This window comes from Myotis brandtii, unplaced genomic scaffold, assembly GCF_000412655.1.
Source record: "Myotis brandtii unplaced genomic scaffold, ASM41265v1 scaffold1186, whole genome shotgun sequence".
Taxonomy (NCBI): Eukaryota; Metazoa; Chordata; class Mammalia; order Chiroptera; family Vespertilionidae; genus Myotis; species Myotis brandtii.
Window position 1 is genome coordinate 789,973 of NW_005354120.1, and position 23,911 is coordinate 813,883.

At 35.4% G+C, this 23,911-nt stretch overlaps 1 protein-coding gene across 3 annotated transcripts in view; it reads right to left on the reverse strand.

Annotated features, from left to right (window-relative positions):
• The window catches only part of PNPLA8 (patatin-like phospholipase domain containing 8), a 37,264-nt gene that overhangs the window by 3,676 nt on the left and 9,677 nt on the right, over positions 1-23,911 (reverse strand). For all 3 annotated transcript variants that reach the window (XM_014531041.1, XM_005858479.2, XM_014531028.1), the window contains 6 exons: positions 16,036-16,187; positions 13,404-13,498; positions 11,620-11,791; positions 8,955-9,012; positions 8,062-8,256; positions 2,251-2,446 (listed from right to left, as the gene is read on the reverse strand). In XM_014531041.1, the coding sequence (XP_014386527.1) occupies positions 2,251-2,446; positions 8,062-8,256; positions 8,955-9,012; positions 11,620-11,791; positions 13,404-13,498; positions 16,036-16,187 (868 nt within the window). The remainder of the gene's footprint in view (positions 1-2,250; positions 2,447-8,061; positions 8,257-8,954; positions 9,013-11,619; positions 11,792-13,403; positions 13,499-16,035; positions 16,188-23,911) is intronic.

Sequence of the window (23,911 nt, forward strand, 5' to 3'; positions counted from 1 at the left end):
TCTCTGTTTTTGGTCATACTGTTAGCCACTGCTGAAATGCCTTTTCAACCCCCATTTTTTTAAAAAAAATTTCTGGAGTTATCTTTATTGAGGCATAATTTACTCTCAATAAAATTCACCAATTTTAAGAAAAAGCCAAGTTCTGACACATATACAATGTAACCACCACAACAATCATGACAGAGGACATTTCCATCACTTAAAAACTTCCATCATGCTTCTTTATAGTTGGTTCCTCTTACTATTATCTCTTCTAGAATTTCACATAAAATCATAAGGATATAGCCCTTGTATGCCTAGCTTTTTTTATTTAGCAAAATGCTTTTGAAATATAGAATGGTCAAGGTTCAATTTTTTGAATATAGTTATCTGGCTGTCCCAGTACCATTTGTTGAAAAGAATATCCTTTACTCATTGAGTTACCTTTATCAAAAGTCTTTTGAGCTTACGTGTATAGATCTATTTCGGTATTCTCTTATTATATACCACTGATGTATGCCTATCTTTATGCAAATAACATAGTCCCTTGCTTACTGTATTTGTATAGTTTTGAAGTCAAAGGGTATAAGTACTCCAACTTTGTTCTTTTTATTTTTTTTATATATTTTATTGATTTTTTTTTACAGAGAGGAAGGGAGAGAGATAGAGAGTTAGAAACATTGATCAGCTGCCTCCTGCACACCTCCTACTGGGGATGTGCCCACAACCAAGGTACATGCCCTTGACTGGAATCAAACCTGGGACCTTTCAGTCCCCAGGCCGACGCTCTATCCACTGAGCCAAACCAGTTAGGGCAACTTTATTCTTTTTAAAAACTGTCTTGGCTATTTTAGGTCCTGTGCATATCCATATAAATTCTTCATAAACTAGAGTATAAATACATAAAGGCAGCATTTCATGTTTCTTAAAAATTTCAAATGAGCCCATCACAGGGTTTGCACAAAGGATGTTTAAGTATTATGAAACTTACTGATTAGTTCTTTTTTTCCCTCAGATTGCTTACAGTAAGAATATTTTATTGACTTGACAATAAAATTCCACATAGTGAAAAATCCAGTATATCCGCTTTTCTTGGGTTATCATTTAATAGATGAAAGTCCTCAGTGGGTTGTTTAAGATCCTCCCATAGGCTAAGGACTTAACTAATAAGATGGTAATATGGAAAAAGTGAGATTCAAAAGCAAGGAGCTAAGTGGTAACAATTCTTTGTAAAAATTTAACTGACTTCACATAACACTTAAAAATAAATAAAGAGATCTAGCAAGTTTGGGGAACAGAAAAAATGAAAGTGTAGCCAGCTACACTTTATAAAAGGGACACATTTTGAGAGGGGATGGGGAGGAATAGATATATTCAAAAGCTGGGTCTTACAGGGCCTGTAAATTTCAGTGAATAATATTTCTGGATTTGGTTCTAGGTGTGATAGGAAGCCTGGAGGGTTTTGAGCAGGGTAAAAAAAATGATTTATGTTTTAAAAAAATCACTTCAGCTTTTATATGAAGACTAGATTATTGGGGCAGAAGAGTGAAGAACTTATTCTAATTCCAGTTTGCCTCCACATTACTAATTAATCGAATTCTGTAAGTATTCTAATTCTCTCACTGTTATGTGTATATTTGAACCAACCTGACTCCTTTTCTCTTCCGTTTTGCAACTGGCAGAATAGTCCCCAACCAAGCCTTTGTGCTAATCCAGGTTTAGATACTTTTCCAACTGTAAGTAGGCAAAGATAGCACTAACTCCCGCATGGAGAATAGCCTCTATTCTAGGATCATTTAGAAGAAATAAGTGAGGAGAAATAAAAACAGAAGACTTGCTCCCATGTGCTTCCTAAGCCTACACAATTATCTGGCTGTCCCAGTACCATTTGTTGAAAAGAATATCCTTTACTCATTGAGTTACCTTTATCAAAAGTCTTTTGAGCTTACGTGTATAGATCTATTTCGGTATTCTCTTATTATATACCACTGATGTATGCCTATCTTTATGCAAATAACATAGTCCCTTGCTTACTGTATTTGTATAGTTTTGAAGTCAAAGGGTATAAGTACTCCAACTTTGTTCTTTTTATTTTTTTTATATATTTTATTGATTTTTTTTTACAGAGAGGAAGGGAGAGAGATAGAGAGTTAGAAACATTAAGCCTACACAAATACAGACATAACATACTCTTTTGCAGTTAGCATGAGCATATTCTACTAAAAGCTGAATTTTAGAAGTTAAAGTGCTCTAAAATAGCAAACAACTAACCTTCTGTATCTGTTGCACTGTTGATAACATTAGACAGTTTGGCTTTCAAGCTTGTAGATGTCATGGTGTTTTTCACATCACTCTCGTAACGTCCAGTGCCTAAGGACACTATACACTCTAGGGGGACGTCTGGCCAAAGACATTTACATTCATGCATTGCTAAGGCTGAAGGGTTATTCAGAAGCAAACCTCCATCCTGCAAAATATAAGTTAAGAAAATATAATACAGAACTCTTAAAAGTGAAATGCTATTTTACAAATATGAAAAGACAAATTATATTTTAAACAGTTTGAAATTTACTCATAGGAAAAGCTGGATTATATAATAAATTCAACAACATATTACTTAAAAACAAAAGGTTCCTTTAAGGTGAATTGAGTTTATATATCACAGATACAAAGAAGTCATGCAAAAACTCATAGGCCTCACTGGCCTTATTAAGCTTTCGTTTCTTATTATGAAAGTTCTTTAAACTTCTTGGATTGCTTTGCACATTTTGCTCAAAACTACTGAAATGAATTAAATTACTTTTTTTTATTGTAAATTACTTTTTAAAGATATATTATCCTTGTTTAATGGTTAATATAGCTCCTATATAAAACCTAAGAAAAGAATTATGGCTCTGCCCAGCTGGTGTCGCTCAGTGGTTGAGCATCAGCCTATAAATCAGGAGGTCACAGTTAGAGTCCTGATTAGGGCATATGCTGGGGTTGTGGGCTCGATCCCCAGTATGGGGTGTGCTGGAGGCAACCGATCAATGAATTTCTTTCATCATTTATGTTTCTATCTATCTCTCTTTCTCTCCCCTCCTCTCTGAAATAAAAATAATTTAAAAAAAAGAATTATGGTTCTCCTAAACAATTAAAGCTAATAATTCTTTCACAAGTCAAATATAACCAAATTAATTCAATGAAATTTAAGCTGAAATTTTGTTAACAGTATAATTTCAAAGTTATCACATTCATTATAATGCAGACATAACCTAAATAAAGCAGGCAAATTTTGTACTTCTAAGTATTTATCAATTATCAATATTATTTTGAAGAATTCAAAAGAGGGTAAAAAATGCTGATAGAGTACTATAAAAATGTAGTAGAATGTAGTGCAAATTTCTCTCTGTAACTTTTTTTTTTATTGCTTAAAGTATTACAAAGAGTATTACATATGTCTCCTTTCCCCCCGCCCCCCCTTGACATTCCCCCGGCCTCCTCTACCCCCCAGTGGCTTGTGTCCATTGGTTATGCTTATATGCATGCATACAAGTCCTGTAACTTTTACCTATTAATTCTAGATTTTGCATTTTGAAGTTTCACAGAATTGGTCATCTTCTACTCCCACAATGTAGCCATTTGTGAATTATTTGCAGTTTTCTGAATGAGTCACCTTCTCTGGCCTTCATGCCTTTGCTCATGTTGTCATCTCAAAACACACTTTCCCTGGCCTCCTTCTTTGCTCAACTAACCCCCATTTATTCTTGAAAATATGGCCCAAGAGTCATTTATTCTACTAAGAACCTAACTGAAATAATACTAACATATTGAGTAGAAAACAATCCATTTCTACTGGAAGATAAGACATTACTGAATTCTATAGTAGTATATTGAAAAAGAAATTTGAAATGTCTTACCCAATAATAGGAAGAGAAATATAACCTTAAATTGTCATTCAATAATGCAACACATATTTTGGAAGGCAGCTATGCTCACCACTATACCACCAACGCCAACACAACACATATTTTAAATGAAGGTCCTGTTATCAAAGGGGAGCGTGGCTCGTCTCCCCCAGATGCTGGTGGAAGCTGGAATAGCATTTCCAGAGGCCCAGGTGAGTGCTGGAATATGTACACAGAGCTCTGGCTGACCACAGGATTTCAGTTCTCTCTCCAGGACCAGCTGCCCTCAGTGTTATCGATCTCGTAACTTGTTGTCTGTCTCTGGCACCAGAGCTTCCCAGTACCATATACCTTCGATCATCCACACATTCTCATTGTTTCAGAGATATAAGCACATGATCTGAGGGGAACCATTTCGTCTTGTTACTGCCAGGACTGTGTTTCTGTATAAAAGTTCCCTATTAAACTCTTTAACCTACAAGCTGGACATACCTGCCTTGTTCTTTGATCTCTCAGCTCCTTCGGCATTTGGGGGCTACTTTTCCATACACAGTTCTTCCAAAACACACCTCTCATACTTCTTAATTATAGCCCTACTTGCAATAACTGCTTAAACAGAATATTAATCTATAACACTCTACTAATTCCAGAAAGGATATAAAGTAATTTACATTAAAACACATGTCAGACATGACAGTCAAAAGGGGTTTTAAAAATGAGAATGAAAATAACTGAATACTCTAAGAACTTATCAAATAAGAAGATTGTAAGTTCCACATTTTAGTTTTAAACTTCTTGGCAACTACTGAAAGATTGGAAAGAAACTTGCTTGAATGTTTTCTTTAAGCAACCAAGATCATTCACACTTTAGAATATGCTAATCAACCTTTCACAGTGTCTTTTGAAGAAAAAAATACCCCATTTCTTCCTCAAACATTGGGAGAATATGCACTAAAAATATGTACTTAAGGTTTGTGTATACTCTAGATTCCATTTGAATATTCTTATTAAATTCGATGTGCCAATCTTTCTAAAGTCAAGTCAATGTTTTACATGAAAACATATTCTTTGTACACGTAGTCATGTGCTTTACATAAAATTTATAGAAGTTATTTCAACCTAAATTCAAAGATTATGGGCATCAATACAAAAATGGCTAAGCATGAAAAGAAGTAACATTGATCTATCTCAGTGGTTCTCAACCTTCCTAATGCCGCGACCCTTTAATACAGTTCCTCATGTTGTGGTGACCCCCAACCATAAAATTATTTTCGTTGCTACTTCATAACTGTAATTTTGCTACTGTTATGAATCGTAATGTAAATATCTGATGAGCAGTATGTATTTTCATTGTTACAAATTGAACATAATTAAAGCATAGTGATCAATCACAAAAACAATATGTAATTATATATGTGTTTTCTGATGGTCTTAGGCGACCCCTGTGAAAGGGTCGTTCGACCCCCAAAGGGGTCGCGACCCACAGGTTGAGAACCGCTGATCTATCTGAAACGGAAAAAGAACCACTAAATTACTTTGGTTTATTATGTGTATTCTACAAGGTTGAATTAAACTTTAGAACTACTACTTCTTAGATAGAAAGCAAATTAGGTCACTTCTTTTGAAGTCTGGGAACAAACATATGGCCCTGAAATGCACTGATTTACCATTTGAGACTTTCACTAATATTTGTCATAACAGCAATTTTGTAGCATGACAATCATCTTAAAGTTGTAAGACTTAACTATTACATTTTGAATACGCTGTTACCTCTCATATATGACATGGCAAGAATGTGGAGAAACAGTTGTTAAAAAGAGCAAGCTACATCTATATATATAAAACCCTAATATGCAAATAGACCAAACGGTGGAACAACCGAACCAGTTGCTATGGTGTGCGCTGACCACCAGAGGGTGCATGCAGAACATGGCAGGTATCGGCCACAGTGGGATGGTGGGGCAGGTAAGCCAGGGCGCCAGACCAAGGCGGGGCACCGGTTGCTGTCATCAGGGTGAGCCTCTGGTGGTTACTGAAAATTCTTTGCTCCCGTGTGCCGTGGTCCGGCCCAGCACTCGCACCTGCTGCCAGCCCCGATTGCCCCTCAGGGGTTCTCCACCTCCCCCTGGCTCCTGAGGGGCGATCAGGTTGGCAGTCGCCTCTTGCACCTGCTGCCGGCGATAGCCCAGCTCACACCCGCAGCCAGCACCTGGCGCTGGTCCTGATCACTCAGCTCCATCAGCAGGTTCGAGTGGCAGCTGCCAGACCCAAATGCCCCTGAGGGCTTCTCCACCGCCCCCTGCTCCTGAAGGGTGATGGGGGCAGCAGCAGCTGCTGGTTCTGATTGCTTGGTGCCATCAGCGGGTGTGAGTGGCAGCTGCCAGCCCCAATTGCCCCTGCTGATGGAGCCAGTCCCGCTCGCACCTGCTGATGGCGCAGAGCGATTGGGGCTGGTGCTGGCAGTGTGTGGGAGCGGTGGCGGTGGGAGCAGGGCTGCTGGTAGAGAGGGGACCGAGGGCCATAGCAGGTGGGGCTGGGCGGGGGCGTGGTGAATGGCCCGAGACCTGCCCCTGTGTTCATTGCAGCCTTGCGGCCCACAGTTCCTTTCAAGGTGCATGAATTCGTGCACTGGGCCCTTAGTATTAAAATAAAAACTTTATTTTGACCAATAAGGCCTGAAATCAATGTGAGAAAACCTCTATAGCTAGCACCTTTTGTCCTGAGTGGGGGTAAAAGAAAAAAGAGAAAGGAGAGAAGGGTGTCTTACATAATCAACAATGACTGGTTTGTCAAAGAAAGTCTGAATTTACTCCAAAGACAAAAGAAATCCTACTGTAATCTCTTAACTACAAAGATAGAAAGTGAGATAGCTGACAGTAACATTTTAAAATATATTTAAGCTAATATAAAAATATAGGAAAAGATAAAATTGATAAAAATGCTATAACATTAACACATATAAATTAAAATTATATAGTTACTATATAATTTATGTATGATATTTTGAATAACACCTGAAAATTCTTTCAAAATATTAGTGTTTTTCTTAACATATATCTGAATAACAAATAAAGAAAACATACCATACATCAGTGACTAAAGAGGAAAGGCTACAGACTGGATCAAATGAGACTAATATTAAGTGGGATATCATATAAAAAATTAAGCATATATAAAAATATATATATTTCAGAAGTATCAGCTCAAAACCTTTATTGCCTTAATACTTAGTATAAGTTATGAGTTAAAATTTCCACAGTGGGAAAAACTTAACAGAGAAAAAAATTTATGGTAAGTAAATGAGTCTATATAATAGAAAAATAATAAATTATGAGAAACAGAAATAATATTCAACTTTATATATCTTTTAGTCCTAAATTTTAAAACAGTATAATTTTTGAAAGCATCTTGTCACTTAATGGTTGTGATCCTAGTCGGTACTTACCCTTTATTAAGATACAAATTTTTAATTTGTAAAATGGAACTAACTCTATTTCATAAGCAGTGATGGTTAAATGAGATAATACATGCAAAGAACTATATAAGTGTCTAGAACATAGCTAATTTAAGTGTTTATTAATATTTTATTATATCCTCTCTTTCAAAATATGACCACTAAATGTAAGGTATAGCGTAGGGAATAGAATCAGTAATATTACATGACTATGTATGGTGTCAAATGGGTTTTACACTTATCAGGGTATCATTTTGTAAATTATGTAGTTGTCTATATATAAATTACTAAATTACTTTTACGCCTGAAACTAATATAATATATGTCAATGATAACTGAAACAAAAGTTATTTTAAAAAATCACCCAAACTGTCAAACAGATTGGATTCTGCATTTCCAGGGACTGGGCTTCATTTGTAATTTTTACCACACTTAGAAAGCCAATCAGATGTACTACTTCATTTTTTCTAACAATAAGACTATCATAATTGGCTATGTCAATCACTTTATATGAAATACTGAAAAAAAAAATCTTTTCTAAAATATGCTCTTCAAGCCAGGCAGCTTGTTAAAGAAAACCAACAATTAAAAATAGCTTCTACTGCACATCTTCTGCCACATGGAGACATAAAGAAGAAAGTCTCCTTGGTTGATGCCTCTACAAGGGCAGTGACATTTAGTAAGTGCTAATTCCTTTTAGTCATGTAAAGGTTTACAAGATAGGCCATAGACTCAACTTACCTGATGAAGATCACTTCCCAATGCATACTCTGCAAAGTAGCCGGGGGCAGCCGATGAGGCTCTAATGGCTTGCCACATTTTGTACTGACAGCCTCCCAAATAGTGAGAGTTGATTCCAGGAAAATGACCATAGTTTCTGAACACAAAAGCTTTTGGTATGACTCCTCTGTTTACGATGGTACTTACTGCAGCTACCTAATAAATTAAAAAGTGAACAATATCCATTGTAAGCAGCAATATTTGGGATTTGTAAAAATTAAATATTATTTAGTAGTATGAAAGAAAATATAAATAAGCAAGAGTGAAAGAGCACTAGAGGGAGCTGTATTTGATTTTTCATGGTTTTGGCTTGTTATCCAAAAATAAATACAAACTGCATGGAATTCCTAGGTGCAGAAATCCTACTCCTTAATCAAATAAGTATTATCAAAGAACATGGAATTAAGCAATACTCAGATCACTGTGTTTCAAACAAAATCAAAAGAGAAGCCATGCTGAGACTTATCCTAGTAACAACTACATTTTGAAAATTGGGATTTCATTTGTATACAATATATATCTAAGATATATATATATATTTCTTTTTAAAAATCTAGGAGAGAAAATGACACAATTTTTCTTAAGTCACTGGATTTGATTAACCCTTATGATAAGTCTTCCTTATCTTTAGTCTTGGTTTTTCATGTTCTTAAACTTTTGTTGTACTTTTACTATATACAGAAAAGGTCTAATGATCACATCCCACATCTTCATAGAATAACTCAATATATAAGGAAGAATATAATCCTTAAAAAGAGGTTCCTAAGAAATTTTTCCTTTAATAAAGGGCCTTCAGCGTAATTATTTTCACCTAACCTTCAATTCCAACGAGGTGTTATATACTTGAAACTTACCTTAGGACATGTGGGGTCTCTTGCTGTTTCAATCATTAGTGAAGAACCCATTTTATCCCTTTATTAAAGGAGAAGAAATAAATTATATCAAAATTATCTCCTAACATTAGGGAATATATGCTATGCAATCACTATTTGCTCATGGCTTTATCAAAGTGCTATGAGGAAACAAATAAAAAAAAAAGTATATGAATCTCCTCTAGGAGGTTTATCATTCAATTAATGTACAGGAAACAATATGTGGTTAGTATTTATTAATTTATTACTCAAACTACAAGTATCTACTGTAGTATCTGGGAAAGATGCATGGAGGTGTAGCTTGAAAAGGACTCCAAAACATGGCCAGTAACACATTCAAAGTCAGGACCTAAGAGGGGAAAGGCACAGAGGCAGAATCCATTTGTTGTTTTCAGAGTCCCCCTGACAGAATAAAGCTGCTGTGCTGAGATTAGATGGTAGAATTAGACTGTAGGCTAGTTACAGAGCAGTCCAAAACCCAGATCAGGACAGCCAGCCTTTAAACTTGTATTAGCAATACAGAGTCAATGTCACCCCACAAAAAATGTTTGTTAAGTCATCTGAGTTGGCATTTGAATTACTGCAACATTACAGAAATTGTGCTTTGGGCAGCAATTTTTACAAGTTCATTATAGGGAAATTTTATTTCAGTGCAGATTATTTCCTGACTTAAAAATTATGTTTTTCCCTTGTATCCTATATAATAAAAGGGTAATATGCAAATTGACCCTAACAGCAGAATGACCAGAATGACCAGAATAAGCGCTGGACCAGTCACTATGAGGCTCACTGACCATCTCTTGGTCCCTTTCCCCAGCCAGCAGGCTCCAATCACCTGATGGCTACCTGAGGCAGGGGCGGGGCCAGGGAGCAGGCGGTAACAGCCTACCTCTTGGTCCCTTCCCCCGGCCCTCAGGCACCTATCTCCTGATGGTGATGGGGAAACCAGGGGTGGATGGGGGCGAGGGGTGAGTCCAACTGCAGGCAGCTGGGGAAGATGGCCCTGATTGCAGGCCAGGCCCAAGGACCGTACCTGCACATGAATTTTGTGTGCCAGGCCTCTAGTTGAATATAAAAACTATGTTTTTTACCAACCTGCCTCCATAAGACAACTACATTTTTCTCAAAAGATACTCATATTTTTCAACTAGAATGTTAGTGAATTCACCTAAGGGTAGTATTTACAAATTAGGTAGTGACCTACCCTTCACAATCTTTTAAAAATATCAAAGTAAAATACTTTCTAAAATAGATAAGATCTTTGTCTTTCCCAACTTGACCTATGATCTTCTGCATGAAGATCAATGTAATTTTATCCTTCTACAGATATTTCACTTTATCTTTTCATAGAAATTTAGAAGCTGCTTTCACAGTTTAAGCGAAATTCGCATTTGCTTTTTGTTTAAACCTTGATTTATTAACTGAACTGAAATGCTTAGTGAATTAAGTTATAAATATAAATTCAAAAATACAGTCAGGAACATTGTTTATTTCACAGAGATGTCAAAACACAAAAGAAGTTTCAACATTTCTAGATTTTACTGATGCTATAATTAAAAATAATGTCCCTAAAATAAAATAAAATTAACACAGAAAACACCGATAAAAATAAACAATGAGAGAAAAAAAGAAAAAGTCCAGAGAGTAGGTGTGGCAGATTATAATAATAATGGTCCCCAATGAATCACACTTCCCGATATCTATATCCCTGTATATAGTTCCTTTCCACATAACCCTGAGTTAGAGTGACTTTGGTCAACTGAACATCAGCAGGCATACCATTAGCAAAAGCTGTTAATTTCTACAATCTCTACTACTAATTTTAAACTTGGTTCATGTAAGGTAAAAGTTGAATCATACACAGCCAAGTGTAGGAGGATTTGTTTTAATGAACCCAATGATAGATTTGATTATGAAGTTTAAACTGTTAACCATTTTAGACTTGTGGCTTTCTTTCTATGGTTTGTTTGTTTTTGCTTTTACTTCTATACTACACTAGTTTGCCATGTAGCAATTGTACTGTGCAATATTACAAAAAGGACTGGGAAAATTTTTTATGGATATCATGTCCATTATAGTTTGCCATAGTATTTTTCTCTAGTTCTCTGTGATTTAATATTACCAAGCTTTCTGTACTTTGTTACAAAACGCCGGTTTACCAGGTAACAATTTTGGTGAGTGTCAAAAAGAATTTATGGTGTATTTCTGTCAATTCACTTTGAATTTAAATAAATAAATAAATAAAATAAACGGAGGCTTGATAAGTACTTTTGCACTGGGGCTTTTATTTTTGGAAAGTGAGTATAATGCTTTGTTGTGTTTTGGGGAAAAAATGTTTAAAAATTAATATTTTAGAAGAATACCTGTTAATGACTCTGGAGAAAGACTAATGTGGTAAGTAAAAACAATAGGATGCAAAACATGGTGTATATACAATATGGTCTCAAATTTTAAAAAGGCAATTGCAACTTTTACATGAAAATCTCACATGCATGAACCCAAGAAAATAGTGACTAGAATAGATTCACCAAAATATTAAGAGTGATTATATCTAACTAGTAGGATCAATAATTTAATATTTTTCAAATTAATATGCACGTTACCTAGATCATCAAAATGTTTTTTAAAAAGAATAATTATAACTTACTTAAGAATATTTTCCCATGTTTGACTGTCATAAAATGCATGGCTCCAACTCATTTTGACTGTCCCAACAATGACATTTTGTGAAAACACATCTGTTCCTAATTTTCGATAAAGTTCTTCACATTCATCCAGGGGCATATGAAAGAATCCCAGCATGAATGCTAATATAGCACCTGAAAGAAAAAATCTTTTGTTTTTGTCAGTGTTGATGATATAATACTATAAGATATTCTGAATCACAGACTTGGTTAAAACTCTGCCTTTGATACTTTCAAATTGTGTCACCTGGGACAAACTACTTAACCTATCAGAGTCCTATTTTTTTCATCTAAAAAATAAGGGTAATTACAACAACTAAAATTTATAAAGTTCTTAAATTAGGATAACAGATGTAAAGGGCTTTATTTACTAGGCCTCAATAAGGATACATAAATGGCAACCAATGATGATAATGACAATTTAAAAACATATAAAAATGTGTTATTTTACATTACATTAATTAAGATATATAATTAAGATATTGTGGTAGAGAATATCCTTTCTAACCTTAATAAATTCCTTAGTTTTGGTCACAGAACACAGTATATTTAACAATTTACCAATTCATTAAAAAATTGCTTCTTCAGATTGGTCCTGGGAACCAATGTAATTAAAGAAATTAGGTCTCTGGGATGTCCTTTTAAATAGCAGATTTCATATCCTAGCTGCAATTGGTAGGACACACTGCCACCTAGTGTACATAATTAGCCTAATCCTGAACTAACAAGAAACTGGAGAAAGGTTAAGGGAATGGGAAGAGGGTGGGGCAAAGCAAAGACCTGTATAGCATCACTGCTTACTTTGAGATTGCAAAGAAAGAAAAACACAAAACAAAACAAAAAAAACCCCAGAAAATTATTATCATAATGTATTTTAAATATTTTATATGTTTTATTACAGTAAAAGTCTTATTCTAATAAAGGTAAGATAGCATGCACTGTATGGCATAAGTATATAATAGAAATTGCTATTTTTCAATTTGTGGAAAAGTTGTAATTAACATAAGAAATAACTTGCCAAAAATTGAAGTTCCTTTCCTTTTAAGCAGAACTACTATGAAGATGAGCAGACATTTAAAAAACTGAATTTTATTGAACTGGTAAGTACGTTACCCTTGAATTAAGTATAAATTTATTAACTTTTCAGAAATTATGAAACAAAATTTCTACATTAGAATATACAAAATGGAAAAAAGAAAAGTACTGTATTATAAATTAAGTTTTAACATAAACTAGAAAACAATGGAAAAGATATATTGTGGTTAAAACAGAAATGTACGTATTTCATAAACTGATATTCTATGCCATGAGTAAATCTCTGTGACTTAAAATTCTCTTTCATGAGCACCCACCTACTAAGAATAGTGCCTCACAGAGGGACACCTCTCACAAATAAGTACAATCTTATCCATCTTTAATATCCTATTGGTTCAAGTACAACTTAAGTACCTACTTTCCTTACATTTCATCACTGAAGGTGACTATACCATAAGGCAATAATTCATAACTCATAACTGGTCACTGTGACTTTTTAAAAAATATTAGACAACGCAGTACAAACTATTCTCTTAATGTTAATTTATTCCCAATAAATATTTTTAAAAGTTAATTAGGTAAACCAAAGGATTATTCGTCAAAACATGAAATTAATACCCATTATTTCCAAGAATGATCTTGAATATAAGTGCTTAATGTTCTTTTTCTTAATGCACTGCTGGAGGTGTAGCATTCCCATAATGATAATTACCTGTGCTTACACCACAGATGTAATCAAACAGCTGGTGAACTGGCTTCTGAGTAAGCTCAACTAATTTTCTCAGTGTCTGAAGAGCAACCAAACCCCTACAGAAAAGATAAAGACAAAATGAGAATTCATGTTTCAAGGAAAGCTAAGTTATGGAACAAAACAATCCTAAAAATGGCATTTCTAGCTTATATGCAAACTTGAAAACTAATAATATAATTTAGCATCAGTAAAAGTTGCTTAAGTTTTTAAGGTAACTTTTGAATATCTGATATTTCCTTTTTTTTTTTAAATCCTCACCCGAGGATATGCTTTTATTAACTTTGCAAGAGGAAGGGAGAGAGAGAAAAAAACATTGATGTGAGAGAGAAACATTGATTGGTTGCCTCCCACATACGCTTACACCGGGGATTGAACCTGAAACCTAGGCATGTGCCTTGACCAGGAATCAAACCCACCACCATTTCGTGTTTGGGAGGATGCTCCAATCAACTGAGCCACACTGGCCAGGGCTGAATATCCAATAGCTAAGTAATGGTACAAAACCTGTGCTATAGCTGCACGTCTTTAAATTTATACTAGTATCTAGACTACAACGATATGCCAATGTAAGATTAAAAAAATACACCCCAACTGGGAAAATACTTAAAGCCTTTACTCACCAGTTTTGGGAGGCCATATATTGGTTTCTTCTCTCACCAATGTAGCTGGTCACTGATGCTTCTATATGGCTTTGTTTTATATATTTTGTCTTATTTTTTAATCTTTTATTCATTTTTTAAAACTTAACAATATTAGGACAATACTCTACATTAAGGATGTATTAATTTATGCTACTGACTTTATTCATTTCTGGATTCTTGCCAAAGGTGGCAAAGAGCTTCATAATGAATATGAAAGATGAAATAGTCTAGGAAGTGTAGGCGAATTCAGGGTGAATGTAACAAGTTGGTAATTTTTTTTATTTTAAAAAATTTATTCTTCAATTATAGTTGATGTACAATATTATGTTAGTGTCCTGTGTAAAAACAGTGATTAGATATTATGTAACTTACAAAGTGCTCACCCTGATAAATCTAGTATACCTGACACCAGTTATTACAATATTTTTTACTATATTTCCTGCGCTGTATTTTACATCCCTGTGACTGTTTTTTAACTACCAATTTGTACTTGTAAATCCTTTTACCTTTTCACCCATTCCCCTAACCACCTCCCATTCAGCAACCATCAGTTTGTTTTGTGTGTTCATTGTGTTTTTTAGATTCCACATGTAATTGAAATCACATGGTATTTGTCTTTGTCTGACTAATTTCACTTAGCACAATGCTCTCTAGAATGCGGATAATTCTTAATACTAGGAGAATATACAGAAATAATTAAGCATTATAATCCCAACACAAGGTGTGAGGTAGAGAAGTCCTGGAACACAATGGTAGCCAGACACCACAAAATAAAATTTGGAGTGCCAAATTGTGCTTTGATACTGTGAAAAGGAAGTCACCAGAGAATATTGTAAGATTCAAGTAAAAAACCAAAAATGTTGATTTTTTTTTAATTGCAAGAAGTAATGTGGATTTGAAGAGTAATACGAGTACATAAGATGGCTTATAAGAGAGATACATTATGAATTCAACGTGAGACATGAAGAATTAAAGATAATGCTGAAGAAAAATATATTTAATAATGTGACCTCCATTACTTATAAAAATGAAATAAAACAGATTTCTTTGTTTATATATTTTTCTCCCAAGTTTTACTTGTATAATGAGGAGAAACTATTTAAAAATGCTATATTTAGCCCAGTGGTGTCGCTCAGTGACTGAGCGTCAACCTATGAACCAGGCAGGAGGTCACGCTTCTATTCCCGGTCAAGGTATATGCCCAGGTTGCAGGCTGGATCCCCAATGTGGGCATGCAGGAGGGAGCTGTTCAATGATTCTTTTTCATCATTGATGTTTTTATCTCTCCCTTCCTCTCTGAAATCAATAAAAATATATTTTTAAAAAATTCTTTTATAAACATTACTTTACCAAATGACTAGTTGATATATGGGTAAGACAAATATAAGAAAGCAAACATTATAAAACACTGCCAAGATTTTAAGAGAATCTTGGTTGATAAACTGTCCTAAACTACCCAAAATGTCTGAAAAGACCAAATAAAAGATAAATACTAGGTCAAATTAAAGAAATTCAGATATGTTAAAGAAGTTTTGAGATTGATAAAGAAGTAAATTAAAAAAAAACTATTTCATCTTTTATTTTAAAAATTTGATTTTGTAATGATATAATTATACCAAATTAGTTTAAAAAAATTACTATGACTGAATTGGAACTATAGTTTTTTTGTGTTATTTTTTTGTTGATCCTCAAATGAGGATTTTTTTTCCCATTGAATTTCCGAGAGTAGAAGGGGGACAGAGAGGGAAACATCAATGTGAGAGGGACACATTGACTAGTTGCTTCCTACACTCACCCTGACCAGGGCCAGGGATTGAACCTGCAACCTAGGTACATGACCTTGACCAGGCATTGACCCCTGACCCTTTGGTGCACAGGCCAACGCTCTAACCAGTGAGCAACAACAGCCAGGTTGGAGCTATAGTTTTTAAAAATCATTTTTCTATTCTTACCTTGTTCCTCCACCGTCAATTGTGAGAATTCGGATTCCTCTTCCTTTCACTGGATCCACATAGCCAATTAAAGCCAAAATTTCTCTGACTGCAGCCTGAAGAGTTTCATCCTTAATTTGTCGCAATCGTAATAAATATGGAATAATTTTCTCCTGGATTGAGAAAAAAAGACTTTTTGTTGCTTTTGTGAAATCAAATGTGAAAATGTATGACTATTTTTAACCAACATGTGTAGACCTCCACAATCAAGGTGCAAGTGTTTATTATTTTCTAAGTAATCTTAAATGATACATTAATTTTTGACATTTTAATGTCAATTACTATCTAGAATATATCTGTCCTAATATCTAGGTAAAAAATTAACCTATATCCAAATATTTCTTTTAAAAAATGGAATGCTTAAGAATTAGAGAAAATGTAATTTGCTTAACACAAATTTATAAACTATTAATGTTACAACAAAAGGTTATTATAAATTTTATACAATATTTTGTCTAAATTCCAAAGTTAAGATGAAACTGCTTCATAGTAATTATTAACCTTGCTATTAAAAGAAAAAAATAATCTCGTGTACACTGCACATGGGACACAAGGGTACCTCACAATGAAATATATAAATAAAATTAAGGTAGAAGGCAAAAGCTGACCATTACAAGTAAAAAATTAGTTTAAACAAACCTGGGAATTCAAGATTTTAAGCATTCAACTTCATACTGTTGATCAGAGGCAAGAACTTAAATCCTAGGGTGCTATGTTGAGTTTCTCAAAGACGCTCTAGGTTCTGTGCACTGAAGTATCTTACCTGGTCAGTACCCCAGATTTAAAGTTTAAAGGAATAAGTTGAGTGGCAGCTACACTTGTGCTGTGTAACCTCCAGTAAATCAAATAACTTCCCAATGTAGCATTCATTTTGTTTCTTTTTTATAATAAATCATATCTAAAATACATACTATTGTTCTAATTTTTTTCAATTTTTTTGCTTTATTTACTCTGGCTTAAAGGCCCCACTAGAGCAGTGGTCGGCAAACTGCGGCTCGCGAGCCACATGCGGCTCTTTGGCACCTTGAGTGTGGCTCTTTCACAAAATACTACGTGCGGGCGCGCGATTGAAACTTCGTGGCCCATGCGCAGAAGTCGGTATTTTGTGGAAGAGCCACACTCAAGGGGCCAAAGAGCCGCATGTGGCTTGTGAGCCGCAGTTTGCCGACCACTGCACTAGAGGAACCTGAGCAATGGTGGAGCATGACTATGTTAATTTCCAATCCAGTTAGGGTAGAACAGTCTCTTTGTAAGAACTAAAGAGTTTGATTAAAAAAAAAAAAAAGTCATCTGTTTAAATGTACTGAAGAGCTGCAGAAGCAATAAGAACAGGAGGGGCTAAGATTCTGGAGAAGGAATAACTGCTGGAAAGTGAGTTCATAAACTATAGCTTGTTTTCCCTTGAAGCATTTGCTGAGTTGGAGAAGAAACTAAAGACTGAAAAACTGGGTTTGGTTCAGAAAGAGGGCCATAATGGAGGACAAAGAAACAGTCCATCTTTTAGAGTCGCACAGGTTTGGAGCCACAAAACTGAGGACTTGAGGGGCCTCAACCACAAAGCTGGTTTCACCTTAAGGTGAATTCTTTCACTATGTGTCATGGAAAGTTAAAGCTGAAAAACTCTGGAGATGAGAGTACAATTTTTTGTACTCGAGATTTTAGGAGGGTAGTAATAGTGAACACATCGGGCTCTCAGCTGCAAGCCCTAGAGAAATATACCCTAAAAAGAGGGCAAACTAGAGGTTTCACCAAATTGTGACGCAGCCTTGACCCAGCTCTGACCCAAATTCAATTGAGGTCATCATATCCCCACTTTATGCTTCAAGCAGAGGAATAAGTAAACTGTCTCTGGAAAAAGAAATCACTTAATATAATCTAGAGCCTAAGCAATTTTTTTAAATTCACAGTCCAGCATCCAGAAAAATATATGGTATGTGAAACCAGTACCAAATGATCAAAGACCAAGAGCTGATCCTGATATAACTACCAACAAAATATATTAAAATAAGTAACAGCCTGATCGGTGTGGCTCAGTGCTTGAGCCTCGACCCATAAACCAGGAGGTCACAGTTATATTCTGGTTCAGGGCACATGCCTGCGTTTTGGACTCTTTCCCCAGAAGGGGGCATGCAGGAGGCAGCTGATGGATGATTTTCTTTCTTCGTTGATATTTCTATCTCTCTCTCTCCCTTCCTCTCTCTGAAATCAGTAACAAATACATAAATTAAAGCAACAACAAAATTACCATCCCCAAACACCATAGACATAGCAATTAATGTTTTAAAAATCAAATGAAAAATGTGTAAGACACTGACACTGAATGTGTAAGACCAAAGCAATCTGAATATTTATGTCCTCTTAAAATTCATATGTTGAAATCCTTATCCCCAAAGATGGTAGTATTAGGAGGTGGAGCCTTTGGGAGGTGCTCAGGTTATGAGAGTGGAGCTCTCATGAATGGGATTAGTGCCCTTATAAACGAGGTCTCACAGAGATCCCTTGCCCCTTCCAGGACACGGGGACACAGTGAGAAGGCACCAGCTATTAACCAGGAGGAGGGTCCTCACCAGGTGATCATGCTAGCACCCTGATCTTGAACTTCTAGCTTTCAGAACTCTAAGAAATACATTTCTGCTGTCTATAAGCTACCTGGTTAGTATGTGGCTATAGCAGTCCAAATGTCCTAATACACTGAGGGAAAATAAAGACAGTCCAAATAAGCAGAAGAAGATACCATATTCAAGGCTTAGAAGACTCAATATTATAGACTCAATTCACCCCTAATTGGTCTATAGAGTCAATGTAATCCCAGCATGAATTTTTCTTATTTTTTATACTTTTTCATAGATAAGCTGATTCTAAAATTTATATGGAAATACAATGTGCCAAGAATACCTAAATCAATTAAGAGGAAAAACAAAGTTGAAAGATTTGTACTATTAGATATAAAATTTATTTTGAAAGTTATAATTTTAGCAGTATAATACTGGAGCAAGGATAAATATACCAATGTAACATAACAGTATCCAGAAACAGACCCATATATAATCACTTGATTTACAAGTCTTTTCAATTATGTGCTAGGTCAATCAGATATGTATATTTCATTTTTAAATTGATTTTAGAGAGGGAGAAAGAGAGAAACATTGCTAAGTTGCCTCCTGCACATGCCCCAACCAGGAATTGAACTTGCAGCCTGGGTACCCTGTCTGGAAATCAAACCTGCTACCTTTTGGTGTACAGGCCAACATTTCAACCAACTCAACAGGGCAGGATATGTGTCTTTAAAAAAAAAAAAATCAGGACTCCTACCTCACACCATACAACCTAATCTATTCTAGATGAATAGCAAATATGTATAAAAGGTAAAACAATTAAGTTTTAGAAGAAAACACAGGAAAATATCATTATGATCTTAGGATAGGCAAAGATATCTTAAACAGACACAAATGCTAACCATAAAGGAAAACACTTATAAATTGGAAAATATTAAAATTAAGAATACCTGTTTATCAAAAACCATTAGAAAGAAAAGGTAAGCCAGAGTAGGATAATATCCTATATAATAAAAGCATAGTATGCAAATTTTCCCCTCGACTGGGCATTCATCCGGGAGTTCGACCAGGGGACAGGGCCGGCCGGGGGAAGGGAGGGAGGCCCTGGCTGGCAGCAGTGGCAGGTGGCCAGGGGAAGGGAGGGAGGCCCTGGCCAGTAGCCAGCAGCCGCTAGGAACCCTACCAGTGCACAAATTTCATGCACTGGGCCTCTAGCCTATGTATATAAAAGCCTAAGCGACCGTTATGACTGGTCAACCGAACGACTAGTCACTATGATGCGCATGAACCACCAGGGGGTAGATGCTCAATGCAGGAGCTTCCCCCTGGTGGTCAGTGCACTCCCACAGCCAACCTCCCGCGGTCCGTCCCCTGGCCAGCAGGGTGGTCAGTGCGCTCCCACAGCCAACCTCCCACAGCCGGCCAACTTCCCGCGGTCCCTCCCCCAGGCTGGCTGGCCCCAATCTGCCCCGATCACTGACCAGGCTGAGGGACCCCATCTGTGCACAAATTTGCGCATACATATATACATAAAAACATATGTATAATATATATATACATACATCACAAAATATATTGAAATATTTATTCCTATTATATATAAAGAGATTCTCCAAATCAGTAAGAAAAAGCTGGTCAACCCAATGGAAAAATTAACAAGACCTGGAATATGCACTTCACAAAGGAAGTATAAAAATGGCCAACAAACACTGATAAAGGTGCTGAACTTCACTGTTACCAGAGAAATACAAATTAAAGCCACAATTTACTATCACTAAACATCAAACAAAATGGCTAAAATAAAAAAGATAAATAATATAAAGTGCTGGACAGGAAGTAGAACAACCAGAAGGCTCATACAATTCTGGTGAAAGTATAAATTGGTATAAATACTTTGCAAAACCATCTGGCAGTATCTACTAAAGATGAAAACAGGCCTACACTATGACAGGAATACTACTTTTGGGTATATACCCAAAAGAAATGAAGACATATGTTTTCCAAAAGACACATCACAGAAGCACAATTCCTAAATATTCCCAAATTGAAACTATCCAAATGTCCATCAGCAGTAAAATTGATAAATACGTTGTACTATATTCACACCACAGAATACACGACAATGAGAATAAATGTTCCACAACTACGTTCAACAATATAGAAGGTTCTAGCAAGCATGTTGAGTGGGAAAAAACACACACATAAAAGAGTGCATGTTGTGTCATTCCACTGTAGAGAAAGGCACAAGTAATCTATACTTCTAGAAATCAGAAAAATTGGTCAATCTTTTTGGAGACAGTGATTAGAAAGGGGCAAAAGGGGCTTTTGGAATATTGGCAACATTCTTTTTTTTTTTTACACTGGGTGGTCGTTTTATAGATGTGTTCAATTTTTGAAAATTCATGGAGCTACATAATCATATATCATGTATGATTTTTTATAATAACTTTTTAAAAAGATACATAAATCAGCTTGAAGGGGCCCCTACTAGTCAAAGTTGAGACAAATCAAATTCAGCATTTTAAACAAAGGGGGGGGGGAGGTTATAGAAACAAAATTTATCAAACTATATGAGGTCATAATGATAGTAAAAACAAAGAGCCAAATACTGATGTCACCATTGAGGCAGCTTGTAAAGCAACTCTTTACTTTGAAAATTGGTGACTAGAAAGAAATTAATCTCTTGTGTTTCCTGTAAAATTGGTCTTTGAGAATAACCAAATAGCTTTAACTGGTAAAGAAAAGCTCTATTTTTACAGAATAATATCAATTATAATGCCAATAAAATTAGAAATTTATTCTGCAACTCCAATGAATGACTAGTTCTGGAAACAATTAGATTAATGGTTGATGGTTAATCCAGTGGTCAGCTTTAGCCTTACTACTGGCTGTTTAACCAATTATGTGTTCTAATAGGATATAACATGAAGCACATGACATCGTCTACAATTTCTTCTAATAAAAAAGTGTGACTCAATAATGTCTTTATATTTAAATTGAAGTATTCAGGAAATAAAAAAAATGAAGGAAAGATGAATACAGCAAATAACACCAATGAGGAGGAAGCCAGGTAAATCCAGAAAGTTGAGCCATTCTACAAGATTAACAGCCTGGTCCCATTAATTAGTCAGTTCTGATGATGCAAATAAGGAAGGACTGTGAAATATTATAAGTGACTCAGGGAAAATAACCAGATGAAATGTATGGTCTGAATTGGAACCTCGTTTAGATCCAATCAGTTATATAAAGAACATTTCTGAACTGGGTATAGGATAAGATGAAAAGTTACTGGTATAGAAAGGTGTACACAATGCAAACTGAAAAAACAGGTTATAAAACAGTACATATACAATGACTATATATATGTATCCTATATAATAAAAGGCTAATATGCAAAGTGTCCCCTTGGGAGTTCAACCAACAGGGAGTTCGACTGCTTGCTATGACATGCGCTGACCACCAGGGGCCGGTGCAGAACGAAGGACCAGGGGGCGGCATGAAACAAAGCAAGGTCCCGGCCAGCAGCCAGCAGCCAGCAGCCAGGGGAAGGAAGGCCCCAGCCAGCAGCTGGGGGAAGGAAGGCCCCGATTGGCCCTCATTGCCAGCCAGGCCTAGGGACCCTACTCGTGCACAAATGTTGTGCACCAGGCCTCTAGTGTGTGTGTGTGTGTGTGTGTGTGTGTGTGTGTAACAATTTCTGAAATATTGTGGTAAATATCACTGATGTTCACTAATACCCAGTTCACTTCCCCTTCCAGACACACAAAGGCAAGTACTTCTCAAGTCAGTACAACTGGGCAGGACAAGAAAGTTTTGAGAAGAAACCTGTGGCATTTTCTGCTGAAATACTCTTACCCTGATATAGAAATGATGTAGGAGATATAGGAACAGGATCAAAGTAGCCACCAGATGGAAGTACACCTGTACTACTAGGATTATTCGTAATATTTAATAAACAATTTAAAAACATAAGGAATAGATGATGTTGATATTTCATTGGAGTCACCCACAACCACAGCCAACTTTGCATGAGTGACAAATAAACTCCTGTTGTGTTAAGCCACTGAATTTTTGGTATTGTTTGATATTAGAGCCTAACTCAACTCAATCTGACTAATATGAACAGGCACTAATACATTAATTACAGTAGCAATCTCAGGGTAGTAGAAATATGTTCTTATTTTTGCTTTTCTTTTTAAATTTTCTACAATGTTCATGTGCTGTTCTTTTGTAAAATAATAAAAGGTTACTTTTTTATTTAAAAAAAATCATGAAAGGAAATCACCTCCACCACAAACAGTGAAAAAATCATCAAAGGTAATTTCCTAGATATGGCTGCCAAAGTGCAGTACACAAAATACATATACACAAAAAAACCTAGTTTCTTTTAGGGCATTAGATACCAAAGACAACTTCCTAGATTCGGCCACCATAAATATGGTACACACACACAAAAATAAAACTCATATAAATGTCTTTTAACAAACAATTTTAACATTTTTAAAAGCTCAATTCTTGCTAATAATTAAAAATTTAGTTGGGAAAGTTCACATGAAAGTGTACATGCTAACATGTCTTAAGCAATTTATCAAATTCAATAAGATGCTTATTATTTAGGGAAAGAGAACTTTCTTTAGACTACTTACATTTTCATTTATAACTGGTCTGAATATACATTCCTATAATCACATTTCTCCTGGATACTGAAGGGTCCTTAGTTATGCAAAATAAGAATCCTCAAAATTGCTATTAACAAGACTATTCATAATAGACTAAAACTGAAAACTACTCTGAAATCCATCAATAGTACAATGAAGAAATAAATTATGGTACATTCGAACCATGAAATATAAAAGCAAAAAGAATGATATACAACTACCCACAACAATATGAATGATTTCTACCAATATGCTGAATGAAAGAAGCCAATCACAATATTTCATATAATACACAACATCAGGTAAAACTAACCTGTGATTACTTTTTGGGGAGAATGTGATTTGGGGCGCAAGTAAAATCTATTCTTCAACTGGGTGTTTAGTTACATGATGTGTTCAGTTTGTGAAAATTCAGTGAACTTTATACTCACAATTTACTACAATAAAATGTTTTTAAAGAGTTCTTTAAAATACAGAATTCTGTTTTAGGTCTCTGCTTTCAGTATATCACTGCAATGTTAAATGGACTTAGATGCATATCTATCTTTATTTAGAAAATTTATCTTTTAGGTAAGAGATCACATCTATGTCAAAGATAATCCCAAAATTTATGAACATGAATTA